Source organism: Gobio gobio (genome assembly GCF_949357685.1).
Source record: "Gobio gobio genome assembly, chromosome: 9".
NCBI classification, from domain to species: domain Eukaryota; kingdom Metazoa; phylum Chordata; class Actinopteri; order Cypriniformes; family Gobionidae; genus Gobio; species Gobio gobio.
Window position 1 is genome coordinate 13,497,550 of NC_137115.1, and position 14,907 is coordinate 13,512,456.

The 14,907-nt window shown below is 37.4% G+C and overlaps 1 protein-coding gene across 3 annotated transcripts in view; it reads left to right on the forward strand.

Moving 5' to 3' along the window:
• vaspb (vasodilator stimulated phosphoprotein b) overlaps positions 1-14,907 on the forward strand; it is a 72,655-nt gene that overhangs the window by 48,874 nt on the left and 8,874 nt on the right. For all 3 annotated transcript variants that reach the window (XM_079825946.1, XM_079825947.1, XM_079825945.1), the window contains 5 exons: positions 8,126-8,238; positions 9,221-9,465; positions 10,754-10,914; positions 14,499-14,556; positions 14,827-14,854. In XM_079825946.1, coding sequence (XP_079682072.1) covers positions 8,126-8,238; positions 9,221-9,465; positions 10,754-10,914; positions 14,499-14,556; positions 14,827-14,854 — 605 coding nt within the window. The remainder of the gene's footprint in view (positions 1-8,125; positions 8,239-9,220; positions 9,466-10,753; positions 10,915-14,498; positions 14,557-14,826; positions 14,855-14,907) is intronic.

A 14,907-nucleotide genomic window follows, 5' to 3' on the forward strand; every position in this document is an offset into this window, starting at 1 on the left:
TGACACTTCAATCCTCTTCTTCCTTTTCTTTCTCCCTGCATGACTACAGGGTAAAAAAAGAAAAAAAAATGGTGTCTTTTCAAACTTAAAATCTTGTTGGGGACACTTAATATTATTTACTGAATGCACTGACGCTATTGGATTAGAACTGAACTGAGCTGGACGATGATATAACTGTTTTCTCCATAGCTGCTTTATAAATTAACTGAATGATTCCATTATTGATGTAAATTAACACTATTGGACATGTAAAGGCCGGGCCACTGTCAGGGTTTTTTGGGCCGATTCAGCATGTTGAATCTCCGTTGGTGAGAGAGAGAACTTTGATTGGCTGTTCAGCTTAGCGAACGAGTTGGTGCACAAGAATGTTCACAAGAACAGAAGGCTGTTTAATTTTACATCATCTTACCTGAGCATTCGATTGCACAAATATTTTCATAATAACACAAGCCGACTGGAATAAAGAAAGTGATCAGCGTGATTGATATTCAAAATGGTAAGAAAGTGCGGTTTTGTTTATGGTTTGTATATCTGCAGTCCTAGATTCGACTATTGATACCTGCTGATATAAACAAATATACATGCAGACGCAGAACACACGTGTGAGTTGACAGTCGCCTTTAGTCCTTTTGGTGTGTTCAAGCACAGCTTTTTGGTCGAGATGCAGCCAACGAGAGGCGACAACACAGTCAACTTTCATCGCCGCTAGTTCTTTGAGGTTGGATTGGTGTGTCCCGTAGAGGTCTTCACGGGTCCAAAAATTCATACCCGAACCCGAAGAGACCCGTAATGTGCTTAACGGAACCGACCCGGACCCGTCTATTATTTCAAAAGCTGGACCCGGACCCGTGCAGATCCGAGAAATGCCAAAAACATAGTACCCGAACCGACCTGGACCAATCTATTATTTAAAAGCCCGGCGCGAAGACACAGACCCGACTGGACCCGATTGTCACACATTCCACAATAAACTGATATTAACAAGTCAATAAACAAGTTATGAAAAATATAACTTTTTGTCTTACCTAGCCGTCGTCTCCCTTCCTTGTAACGTTACTTGTAATGCATTACATCCTTGCCAAAAAGTTAAATCCATGTTATTCCTCTCATTATTCCAAGTATGCTTAATTCACTCATCATTTCAGCTTTAAAAGTCCACTTTATGTCACGGTGACGGATGACAAATGTGTCTTTGCAGATTTGCATTTCGCCAAGTTAACTCGCATAATAACTTTGACTGTTTGCCTTTTTGAACTATAATAACGATTGCTCGTTCGGTGGCCGCTGATGTCCGCATTATTTATTTGCTATAATCTCTCTGAGCCGAGTCTGACCACCAAAACTTTAAGAAATAAGATGGTTCATTCATATTATTATTAAAGTCAATCACAGCGGAAGCTCGGGTTGCCATAGAAACATGACACGCCCTTGAGACTGCACATGCGCGGTGGCTGGAGCAACCTGAATTATGAGCTTTTTTACGCAATTTGAGCATCATAGAAAACATTTGTGACAGTTCACCTGAGATTTTGTTGCTGATTTGAACGATATTATTTAAATATAAGTTCAAATCAAACTTCAACAGTGCGTCACACGTAGACAGCACTTACTTTAGTTTTTTCTCATGTTTGTACACATTATACATGAAGGATGCCCAGACAGAAGAGGTGCCCGTGGGTTTGACTTCTTTATATTCGTTGTTTTTTAGCTTTTTTCTCACATCACTCATGAAGGTAACTATTATTATTACCGTGCGCTTGCAGAGAGAGAGAGCGAGAGAGAGCGCGTGAGGCGAGCGAGCAAGAGAGAGAGAGATCGCTCGTGTTTTTCTTCTTTCTTTTTTTTAAACCTTATTTCCCGGCTCACACTTTTCTTATCCTAATTTTACAGTTGCAAGTTACAAAAAACACACAAGCAGTGCTGACTGACACTAATCACGGGCAGGTGTTCTCCAACTCCGGTATTACACACAGTGTTAAACAGACCCGGGACCCGTAGTAATAGATTGGGACCCGACCCGGACCCGGCTGACCACGGTCCACGGGTCTCGGGGGCTCCGTGAAGACCTCTAGTGTCCCGTCCTGTGCTTAAAGGGATAGTTCACCCAAAAATGAAAATTAGCCCATAATCATGCATATGTACTTGGTTTGGGCCCCTTTTGTATGAATCACTGCCTGAATGCAGTGTGGCATGGATGCTATCAGCCTGTGGCACTGCTGAGGTGTTATGGAAGCTCAGGATGCTTCAATAGTGGCCTTCAGCTCTTCTGTTCGGTCTCATGTCTCTCATCTTTCTCTTGGCAATGTCCCATAGATTATCCATACCTCAATGGGGTTCAGGTCAGGTGAGTTTGCTGGCCAATCAAGCACAGTAATCCTATGGTCATTGAACCAGGTTTTGGTACTTTTTGGCAGTGTGGGCACGTGCCAAGTCCTGCTAGAAAATGAAGTCAGCATGAAGTGCTCTAAAATGTCCTGGTAGACGGGTGCGTTGACTGCTGATTGGTGGAGAGGAGACCGAGTTATGATGCCAACTAATGTATTATATAGACTCATTGTCCAATATAAACTTCACACTGGACTTCAAGCATCTTGGACTGTGTGCCTCTCCATTCTTCCTCCAGACTCTGGGACCTTGGTTTCCAAATGAGATGCAAAATTTGCTCTCAATCCTCTCCAGGCTGCTGTCATCCCTGCTGCTTGTGCACCTTTTTCTTCCACACTTTTCCCTTCCACTTAACTTTCTATTAATGTGCTTTGATACAGCACTTTGAGAACTTCCAACGTCTTTTGCAATTACCTTTTGAGGCTTTCCCTCCTTGTGGAGGGTGTCAATTATGGTTTTCTGCACAACTGTCAGGTCAGCAGTCTTCCCCATGATTGTGAATTCTACTGAACCAGACTGAGAGACAATGTAAAGGCTCAGGAACCCTTTGCAGATGTTGTGGATTAATTAGCTGATTAGAGTTTGACACTTTGAGCCTACAATACTGAACCTTTTCACAATATTCAAATTTTCGGAGATTTTGAATTTGGGGTTTTCATAAGCTGTAAGACATAATCATCAAAATTATAACACATAAAAGGCTTGAAATATCTCACTTTGCATGAAATGAGTTTATATGATATATTAGTTTCACCTTTTAAGTTGAATTACTGAAATAAAGAACTTTTCCACAACATTCTAATTTATTGAGATGCACCTGTATATGAAATTTCTTCTTAAAGACGAATAAAAGAATTATATAAAATTATATTAAAGTCCTGGCTAATCCAAGCTTTATAATGGCAGCAATTGTTGTCACTTTATAAAACTTTATAAAGTAAAGTTCCGGCCGATCGCCTTCTGTATTCAATTTATGGAAAAAGTGTTGAAAGTGCCTCTGCAGTTCAAAATGCTTGCGCTACGTCTGACGAGCGTAACTGGTATCATAAGCATTTTGAACTGCAGAGGCACTTTCAACACTTTTTCCATAAATTGAATACGGAAGGCGATCGGCCGGAACTTTACTTTATAAAGTTTTAAACATAGATATTTTTCTTACACAACCACATCGATTTGCTTCAGAAGGCCTTTATTAACCCCTCCGAGCATGTTATTTGACGGACAGATGCATTTTCTATGGACTTAAAAAACAGATCAACAATTGCTGCCATTATAAAGCTTGTATTAGCCAGGACTTTTTTTAATATAACTTATTAAAAATTTAATATAATTTAATATAACAGATTTTATTCATCTGAAAGAAGAATGTCTCGTACACCTAGGATTACTTAAGGGTGAGTAAATCATGGGCTAATTTTCATTTTTGGGTGAACTATCCCTTTAACAAATATTTGTGGCATAAAAGTTTGTGGCAGTCAAAAGTGACATCACCCTATCTATAGGTGAATTGTACAGAGTTGTTTTACAGCTATTTTAGAGTGGTAATAGAGTGCCGAAGTTATGACGTCACTTTAAGATCTGTGTTCAATAAAGAGTTATGACCCTTACACGTTTTGTCTAACAAGATAATCTTTACAAATTAATCCAAAATGTATAAATTTTGAAGCCTAAATAAAGCCGTCAGATATAAAATGCTAACGGTAGGCTATAAACGGACTACAGCACACCATGGTCGCGGATCAACGTCATCATCAAGCTTCCTCAAACTTTATTTAAAAAACACGCTCTCTCATTATGATCTGCGCTGTGTATGAACACTTATCCACTTTTTCATGAGAAATATTGCCCATTCGTTTTTTGCAAAAATGTTAGAAACTAATTTTGTTTATGCGTGCCTCTCTGAGATTTATCTTTTGTTAATGTTTTTTCAGACAATATGATTATCACTGTGATAACATTAAATAAGCTATACATTTAATAAAGCAGACAATTCAGTCAAACATTCAAAGTCAGTGCTAGTCGGCTAACTTACAACGGTAACGTACAGTTATAGCCTAAAAATAAACAAGTAATGAAACTTCACTTTGCACTCAGCCTAAACGATTTGCCAGGGAACAATTTATAGATCCATGAGAGCAAATATGGGCCGTTAAATCTCAACAAGACGAATTATAGCTGGAGACGCCACAGAGACATCAGAGCCAGCAGCAGACGTCAGAAGGACTAGCCAAGGAAAGTCAACTCTCGCCGGGTAAACAAGCGCTGACCGCCGCTGACACACTGGAGCTCACAACTCCGAAAACACCAGATAAAATGTTTAAATAGGCACTCTTCTTATAAATAAACCACAGATTTGAGCTTTAAACAACTACATTATCGACTGAAAAAGTCTTAAAACTACGTTTTGTCACACATTAACAGTAGATTTTAACACAAAAAGACGTGTAAACACAGCCCATGTCAGTCATTTCTCAACGAGTCGAGCCGCTGGCAGAAGCTCCTCCTATGAGGCGAATTCGCGTCTGTTGTTCAGTGAATGTCACGCGCGAATGAAGCGAGTAAACTCAAAATGTTCAAGCGTCCAACTTCGCACGAATAGCGTGATTTATTCACGCCACATAAGTTCTTCATAAGTGAGGCTGAAACGCGGGCTAGTGAGAGATTTCCTGTTTGTCACAATGACGTCTAAAGTCCCCGCCAAAGGATGTAGTCCCTTTTAGCAACTTGTTAGCAACCACCGTTTTTAAGACACAATAAAGTTTAAAAAAATCACAAGCAGGTTTTAACTAATGTGTTTTATGTCATAGATCAAAACGTGAAAATATTTAGAGGCTTTGTTAACCACAGACCTTATTTCAGGCGATTTAGCAAAAACCCATTCAAAAAACCCATAGACTTTAGGGCGAGGGAACCCATAGGGCTAAAATGCTAACTCACTTCCGCGTTTTGTCCTACAAAGTGACGTCATAACTTCGGCACTCTATAATAGTGTTTAAACGAACAAGAAAATTCATGAGACAATATTCCTGGCAGCAGAGGAAAACTGAAGCCCCCCCCCATCTCTGGAATGAGACTGTAATTCCAGAACATGCTGCTCTCTCTCGCTCTCTCTCTCTCTCTCTCTCTCTCTCTCTCTCTCTCTCTCTCTCTCTCTCTCTCTCTCTCTCTCTCTCTCTCTCTCTCTCTCCCTCTCTCTCTCTCTCTCTCCCTTTCTGTCTGCCTGTTGTTATGGTTACCTTGATAAAGACTTTACATGGAGTGTGTTGACTCATGCCCTGACTTGACTGAAATGTTTTGAATGGCTCTCAGAAAGGCTTGACGTAACATGAAACTTGACTTTGCAGTCTTGTAAGTCTTACAAAGAGTATATGATTATGTGTGTATGTTTGCATGCATGTTGCTTGTTTTAAGTCGTGTTTTATATGTACTGGCTCATTTGAGAGGCCTCAGAATGATTCAAAATATGTAAACCCCACCAAATAATTGCCATCTCACTGACTCACCCCAGTGACTTCAGTCAAAAGCATGTCCTGTTTATGAACTCACTCTATTGGCAACAATGAAAATCTATTTTCACCCCATTTTCTAAATGCATGCGATAGGTTTTATTGTCAACAGTTATTCATTTAAAAAAAAAGTGTATATTTTAATCAAAATGTCATAACTGTGAAAATGACAATTCTCTTTGGTGGCGTATGCAGGATTTCTCCAATCATTTAGTCGGCTTAAACCCTGACCCTGAAATTTCTCGTTCATCTGCCTCAATCTCAACATCCAATCAACAACCAATGCTTAGAACCAAGTCCCCGCCCTATATACGTCAGGGACGTGCAGAGAGTTCCTCAGGGGCAGGGGCTCAAATGTAAAAAAGGGGCATATATAAAAGTACCGGTCAAAAGTTTGGACACTACTATTTTTTGATGTGTTTGAGTTTCTTATGCTCATCATGTTTTATCGATCAAAATACAGAAAAAGCAGTAATGTTGTGAAATTGCTACAATTTAAAATAATGGTTTTCTATTTTAATATACTTATAATCTTTGATACTTTTTCAGGATTCTTTGATGAATAAAAAGTTTAAAAAGAACCGCATTTATTTAAAATATAAATCTTTTGTAAGAATAGACATTACCGTTCAAAAGTTTGGACGCTTTCAAAATAAAATACTTTTATTCAGCAAGGATGTGTTAAATTGATAAAAAGACTTTCTATTTTGAATAAATGCTGTTCTTTTTTAACTTTCTATTCATCAGTGAATCCTGAAAAAAGTATCACGGGTTCCAAAAATATATTAAGCAGCACATCGGTTTCCAACATTGATAATAAATCAGCATATTAAAAAGATTTCTGAAGGATCATGTGACACTGAAGACTGGATTAATGTTGCTGAAAATTCAGCTTTGCATCAGAAAGTTTATTTTTTAAGGTATATTAAAATAGAAAACCATTATTTTAAATTGTAATAATGTTTTGCTGCATTTTGGATCAAATAAATGCAATGAAATTTGAACTTGTTGTGGCAGATGCACTGTAAAAAAAAAAAAATCAGGTCTCCAATTTAAAATTTTCTAGTGACCGATCACATCTAAATTTAATAAATGCAATAACATTTGAACTTGTTGTGGCAGATGCACTGTTAAAAAAAAAAATTCAGGTCTCCAATTGAAAAATTTTTAGTGACCGATAACATAAATTTTTTTTATTTTTTTATTTTTTGATAGTTTTGATGAAATAATTGCAATGAAATTTGAACTTGTTGTGGCAGATGCACTGTAAAAAAAAAAAAAATTCAGGTCTCCAATTGAAAATTTTCTAGTGACCGATCACATCTAAATTTTGCCGTTGGCCAAATTGAATTTCTGTGAATTGATGCAATTTAAATAACAGAAATTCAATTTGGCCAACTACAAAATTTAGATGTGATCGGTCACTAGAACATTTTCAATTGGAGACCTGATTTTATTTTACAGTGTGGCTATTGGTCGTTGTATTTAACATGACAAACAGACATCACTGAATTATGTAATATTTTAAAATATGTAACATGAAAACGCGGTCAGCAGACCCCATCAGTCAATTCAAAAGCAAGACAGACGCAACTACACCTCGGACTGACAGATATGTAGAAATAAACTAGAATTTAGACTTCTTTAGTTTTGTACATATTGTCATGTTAATTGTATTCAAAATGCATATTGTTTTAATTTTGGAAAAGGGCAGGGACTCAAGCCCCCGAATCCCCTCGCACGTGCCCGATGTATGTAATGTGGACGATTTATCACTATTTCCATTTCGATGCAACTTTCATTTGGAGCTCTCAAAGGCATTCCTTGATAGTTTTTGTACATTCTACTGAATATGGGAATTGCTTTTTAAAATTTCTTATAGCTTTTTTTTTTTTTGCCTGAATACCTAAACAGCACCAAAATGAGAGAACATGTTCTCAACCTTTTTTCCCCCCCAGCTGAAACCCAAATATTTACCACCTGAAATTTGAAGTTAATATTTTAATAATGCAACTCAATCTGCATGTTTACGGTTCTATGTCAGTTAATGGTCACATGACATGCAGGTGAACAAAATATTTCTTATTTTTTATTGCTGTTTTTTTTCTTTCTTGGATTTATTTAGATTTTTTTAATTTTTTTTATGAAATCACTTATTAACTCACAAATATCATTTCAAATTGCAGTATTTGCTAAAATAACTCCAATGCCTTCTTCATGTTTTTCCCCTGCAGATTGGAACAGCAGAGGTTGGAGCAGCTAGAGAGAGAGAGACAGGAAAAAGAAAGACAAGAGAAAGAACGGCAGGAAAGAGAAAGACAAGAAAGAGAACGGCAAGCAGCTCCAGGTCAGTAGAAAGTGTTTCACCTCAATGGAAGAAACTCTGTTTAGATCAGTGGGTCCCAAACTTTTTCTGCCAGGCCCCCCTTTTGCAGAGAAAAATATTTTACTGTCTGGGATTTGTCTTGTCATGTCGCGCCCAGTAACAGATTGAACATCAGTGGGTTCTATTTGATTTTTTTTGCGTCGCACCACTCGCGCCTGGTGTACACAAGTTGTTTTGGTATTTGTGAATTTAAGAGTATATTCATCTTCTGCTTTACATTTACCTTTCACTGGCAATCCATTCACAAAATTTTCCATGCTTAGATCAGAACCATGCATTATATTATATTTCTACACAGCTCCCTGAAGTACTCAATCCTGATTCTTCAATCACGCCATCTAGTGGTGTGTTATTGCACAACAACAACCGCTACAATTGATAACAGGCCATTGAAGCGTTTCCTGCGTCATTCTGAGATAATAAAAATGTAAAATTAATATTTTGTGTTCAATTATAGTTATTATATAATTACAGTGTAGTCTTTTATCACCCTGTAGAGTTTTCTTTTGCAAAATAATCTTCTGACTACTATATCCATCAGCCTTGCCGCGCCCCCCTTTTCATAACCCCACACCCCCCTAGGGGTTGCGCCCCCCAGTTTGGGAACCACAAGTTTAGATCACAATTATCTGTTAATACTGTTGTATCCTGTTGAGTGCACAGTGGTGTAATGTCATTGTTGTCATTGCTTTAACAATCAGGTTACAGTAGAAATCCCAATGAATTATTATACTTTTTAATTATTAAAATATAAAATATATAAAAAATATACAACTATTGAAAAAGTATTGCATTCTTCAGTAGAACTTTTTGAAAAAAACAATAATACAAAAAGTATTTTTCAAACAAATGATTTATCTACCCCTATTTCTGAGCTAATACGTAATTGATACATCATTTTGTATTAGTGTTTGTGTGTAAATCAAGTGCTTTTGTTCTACAGTAGTCATTCCTCCTCCACCACCTTTGGCCCCTGGAGGCCCTCCAGCTCCCCCTGGACCCCCACCTCCCCCTGGGCCCCCTCCGGCTGGACCTCCCCCACCACCTGGGCCTCCCCCCATGGGAGGAGGAGCTCCACCTCCACCTGCTCCTCCTCTGCCCCCCTCTGGAGGAGGTGGGGATGGAGGACCAGGTGGCGGTGGTCTCGCTGCTGCTCTGGCAGCTGCCAAACTCCGCAAAGTGGCCAAGGTGAGACAATGATTCACAGGAGAATCAAAAGGGAATTTGAAATAATGTAATTTCCTTGTAATATTATTTACCGTCTTGATGACGTCACCCAAAAAGGAAATATTGATCAAGTCATTACATTTTAATGATACACCTTTTTTTTTTAATACGTGGAATAACGTACTCTTGTGAATCATGCTCAATTGAAAGACCAGGAATGTATACTAAGTAGAAGTGGGAAATATTGCAAAATCAATATTGTGTTGGAGAAACAGATAATGAATTATTGGCAAATCTAAAACTTGCATACTAAAAGTTTACAAAAATTATGTAGCCAGTAGAAATGGGGTAGGTGACAACATATCACATAAAAGGCAGTTGTGAAATAATAATAATAATTAATAATTTGTTACATTTATATAGCGCTTTTCTTGGCACTCAAAGCGCTTTACATATAGATGGGGGAACCTCCTCAACCACCACCAATGTGCAGCATCCACCTGGATGATGCGACTGCAGCCATATTGCGCCAGAACGCCCACCACACACCAGCTGATTGGTGGAGAGGAGACAGAGTGATGAAGCCAATCTGTATATGGGGATGATTAGGAGGCCATGATGGAGAGTGGCCAATGGGCAAATTTGGCCAGGATGCCGGGGTTACACCCCTACTCTTTATCGAAGGACATCCTGGGATTTTTAATGACCACAGAGAGTCAGGACCTCGGTTTAACGTCTCATCCGAAGGACGGAGTGTAAAGGCCTGTTAAGGCCAAATAAGAGTGGCCAAATAAGAGTTTAAAGGCCTGTTCACTCCAAGGATGATAACAAATGTGATACAAAGTTTTAATAATCGTTCTAATTCTATATAACTATAACGATAATGACACAGAGGAACGATATGGTTGGTTTCACGTTCAGAAGTGTTTTTTTTCCAGCTGATGAATGGCAGCCAATCAGAATCCACTCCACTTTAAGGAGCCGCACCATATAAATATAATATAATAAATAGCGTCCACACTGACACACTCAAAGTTCTAATTTAATTATCTTTTTAGTTATCTTTCTTGGTGTGAACTTAATTGATTAAAAGTATCCGGTTTTCCAAATGGAAAGAAAAAAGAATGAACTTTTATGTAAAGCAAAAGAATACATGCTAAGACATCGATTTACAAAGATGAAATTACAAATAGATGTACATGTTATTCCATTTGTTCAGTAGTTGAAATGTTTAGACTGATCTCCCATAACATTTTGCACACACATTCATTCCTGGCTGCTGTTATTGACTCAGTGCTTCCCCCTGCAGGAGGATGCTGCTGCTAGTGCTGGTGGTGGAGGAGGAGGTGGCAGCAGTGCTCCGGTCAGTGTGGCGGCACCTCCTAAACCCGACAGCAGCCGCAGCAGTATATCTATGCCCAGCGGAGGAGGAGGCCTGATGGGAGAGATGAGCGCAATTCTAGCACGACGGTCAGTTGAAAAATTATTAGGAAAAAATAATCAAAACGACATGGTAAATGTGTAGATCACAAACGTATCCCCTCATTAACATTGGACCATGTCTTAGTTTGAAGCAGTTTGAAGGAATTTTCCAAATGATCTACAGCCTAATGGTGATGTAATGTAGAGAACTGTGCGGGACGGATTTTTCAATCCCGCTCCCGCAGGATTCTGTCTTTTAGAGATACTATAAATGCAGTTCAGTAATTTGTTCTAACTAAACATGGATACATGAATACAATATAAAAATATGAAACATTTCTCTAAACAGAAACTCTTCACGCTTCGTGCATTGGTGGCAGAATGCATTTTCAAGTTCCAAAAGTCATTTAAAGTTTTAATTTTATTTTAAATTTTTTTATTTAAAGGTGAAACCGGTTCTAAATAAAAACTGATTCTCAGTTTCTGAATTTGCACATTTCAAACCACACACTGTAATACTAGACTGATGGATTACATTTGTGTAATTTAGTCTTTCCCTGTTCAACCTGAAAGATGTTCTTGCATGTTTAGAAAATAACAGCCTGGGGTGTTAGAAGATGACTGTTGATCAAAGTACTTTAATGCAGCAATGTGAAGAATTCCTCATTAAATTAATTTCCTATTACAAAAATATTTGTTATTTGAGCTGTGAAGTGTGTTAAGAGGCATGACTAGGTGGATGAACTTCTTGTTCTGCATTACTGACATTCCTGTAATTGGAGGTACTGAACTCAGCTTTATAGAGTGCATTAGTGCACGTCCACTTTTTTTTTTAGCAATGGTGGTTCTGGAAGTATTTTTTTTCCATTCATTTTTCTATTAGGGATTTTAAAGTCTGTGTTAAAGCATTATAAGCCATGAACCAAGCCTACCAGCTATGAGGTTCATAACTAGGGTTGGGTACCGTTCACATTTTTATCGGTACTGGAAATTCGGTACCGGTCCCCAAGGGTACCTTTTTTCGGTACTTTAGGGATGTTTACATCAATAACTGTAAAGAACCTGTAAGTCATTTATAGAAGTGTTATTGAGATTATGCCAGAGCTGCTCTGGTCGCTGTCTGCCATTGTCTGTGATGTTTGTATACTGTAATATTTACTAGTAAATAGTAGGCTACTAGGTACTTAATAGACTGGGTAAACCCAGCCTGATCTGCCGGCGATTTGATTTCGCCCTGCAACTCAGTCTGGAAACCTGTACATTCATTTCTACTGCTTCTGTTACACTTTTGCGGGAACTAATCACGGACTGGCTTATCCACCTGGCATGCTATTGGCGGGTTTAACACGATGATGGATAGAGAAGCGATGGATCGATACCCGCTGATCACACCACTTGTGGTCTGATTGGTTGAAGGACTATCCAATTGCGTACAGAGTCATTTAATGTATACTTGTTTTTCACCCCTCTTATGCTGTAGAAAATACATAGCAGACTCCCCAGACCAATATTCAATCTTAAATTGAGCTTGGTCTGGTGATCGCCAGACAAGGTACTTAATTTAATTAATAAAAACAACAACTATATTGTTATTTTTTTCTTTTTAATTTCATTTCTAGGAAACTATTTCCCACAAATCATGTTGTGTATTTTCTGGTAATCAAATGAAGACAAGACATTAATTTAATTTATCTTTTAATTTAATGAAACTTTTTGAATGAAACAATGTGCTGCACAACTGAGATTTATATGGTTAAAATTAAAACATGAAGAAAAATTCTAATTTATTACAATTTTTTTTTTAGTTTTGATCATTTATTATTACATTAGTGTTAGAATTATTATTACATTGAGACGTATCTAAATTCTACTGTACAACAGTAATGTATTTGTCAAGTAAAATCGAACTTTTATTTTGACGGGTTGCCGTGAAGACCTTTGAGTTTCTGTGCGTTGACTGTAGTTTTTCTCAAAAAAAAAAGAATCGGCATCAGCACTAAAAAATCTGTATCGGTCAATCCCTAGTACCGACGCAATTCGGTTGGTGCCGTTTAAAAGTACAGAGTTCGGTACCCAACCCTAATCATAACATTACAAACTTTGATTTAAAGCAAAAAAGTATTTAAAAATCAAACAAAAAAAAACTAAGGTACAAGACTGTATACTTAACGGCTATAATGAGGGAAAGAACTACAATCCCATGAAGCATTGTGAAGGACAATTGATGGAGACAATGGAGAAATATAAAACAATTCATTTAGAGTTGTTGATTGTATCTATAGAATCGAGTAGTTTCTTGCAAAAGATCCAAACACCTATATATACAAATATTTTGAGAGCAATGTTTGTATATATAAATATTTTATTTATTAGGGTAAATTGACTAATTGTCCCTTAAATGGTAATTAGTTCACTCCAAAATAAAATAAAAAATCATTTACTCACCTCTCTGTTAAATCTTCTAAATCTTCTCAAGAGACACAATTGCTTTAACAGATTTAATTTTGGCTTTTACTCACAAACATTCAGAATCAGAAAGGGCTTTATTGCCAAGTTTGCTTACACACACAAGGATTGTTTCTTGGTGCTGAAGCTTCCAGTGCACATATACAATACAAACACAACAAGAACATAGCAATACAAATTCTAAGAATAAAAATATGAAAATAGCATAAAAAAAATATCAGGTCACAGTTCACAATTCAGTGCGTATGCACCCACATGATGCGATTATAATGGGATTTTGCACATATTGCGATTTAACTTTTCCTCATGTAAATGCAATACTTTGATCAAACTAGTCGAATAAGCTCATAATTGAAGTAACCATATTTGCATTAAAGTTAACTATGTGGTGGTCTACGGTGATTTTAATCTCAATAAACAGGCATGTAAACACCTTAATCACATTATTACTGCTCTGACCAAAGTGCGCATGTGCTCGGTTCTACACGGATGCGTATGTTGTTCACACAACTTCACGAATGAACTCTGTGACATTATTCTGAAGTTTTCTCTTCTCCAAATTGCTAAACTCTGTCAACAAAACTCCCGGCAGACCGTAACGACAGCGAACTGTATAGGCAAACCTGGTATTGCGATGTTCATCACGGCGCTGAATAATATCCAGTACCTCCATAAAAATGTATTTTGAATTTGATGTGAGTAGATTAAAACAATGGCTGGTAACATGCATACTGTATGCCTATCCGAGTGTGGAATAACCGTACTTAATAGCGAATAATGAAAATTGCATGTAAACTGGAGTAAAGAGTTCTGCTTGTCATGTAAACATCTTACTGGGAATAAGAGCTTACTCTGATTATTAGAAATAATCGTATTATTAGTGCGCATGTAAACGTAGTCATTGATCCACAGAATTCTCTCAGGTTTCATTAAAAATTATATCTTCATTTGTCTTTTAATGATGAACGAATTTTTGGGTGAACTATCCATTTAAGTATTTCATCCTTGCACCAAATTTATTACTGTAAATGCGTTTTTCATTTTATTTTACAGACTTGCTACTAAAGCAGTCTATAGATATTAAGTTGTAAATAACCCATGATATTTCTTTGGCGTGTGTGTAAAAATGTATTGTAAATGACTATTGTCAATGTTTGCTGACACAGGAGAAAAGCAACCGATAAAGGGGAGAAGCCGCCTCCCAAAGCAGAAGAGCCCACTAATGTAAGAACACCTTCTATATTTTAAGGCTCATTATGGGTAAATCCTGCAAAAAAAAACATTTCCTGTAAACCGACTATAAGTGCATGCAAAAGTCTTAAAAGATTTATAGAGCCTTTCCATATACTTGAGATGGAATATAGCTGCTATTACTGTAAATGTAAGTAGTAAAATTGAGTTAGACTTGAAACACCAGCACTATTACTGAATGCTGAAGAAACACTTTCATTTTCCTCTCGGTTTGTTTCTATTCCTTTACCGATTGATCTTCAGGATGATTCCGACAGTCAAGGCCCAGGCGGTAAGAATACAATGCATTTGTGATTGATATTTGTAACATTTTAGATACTCATC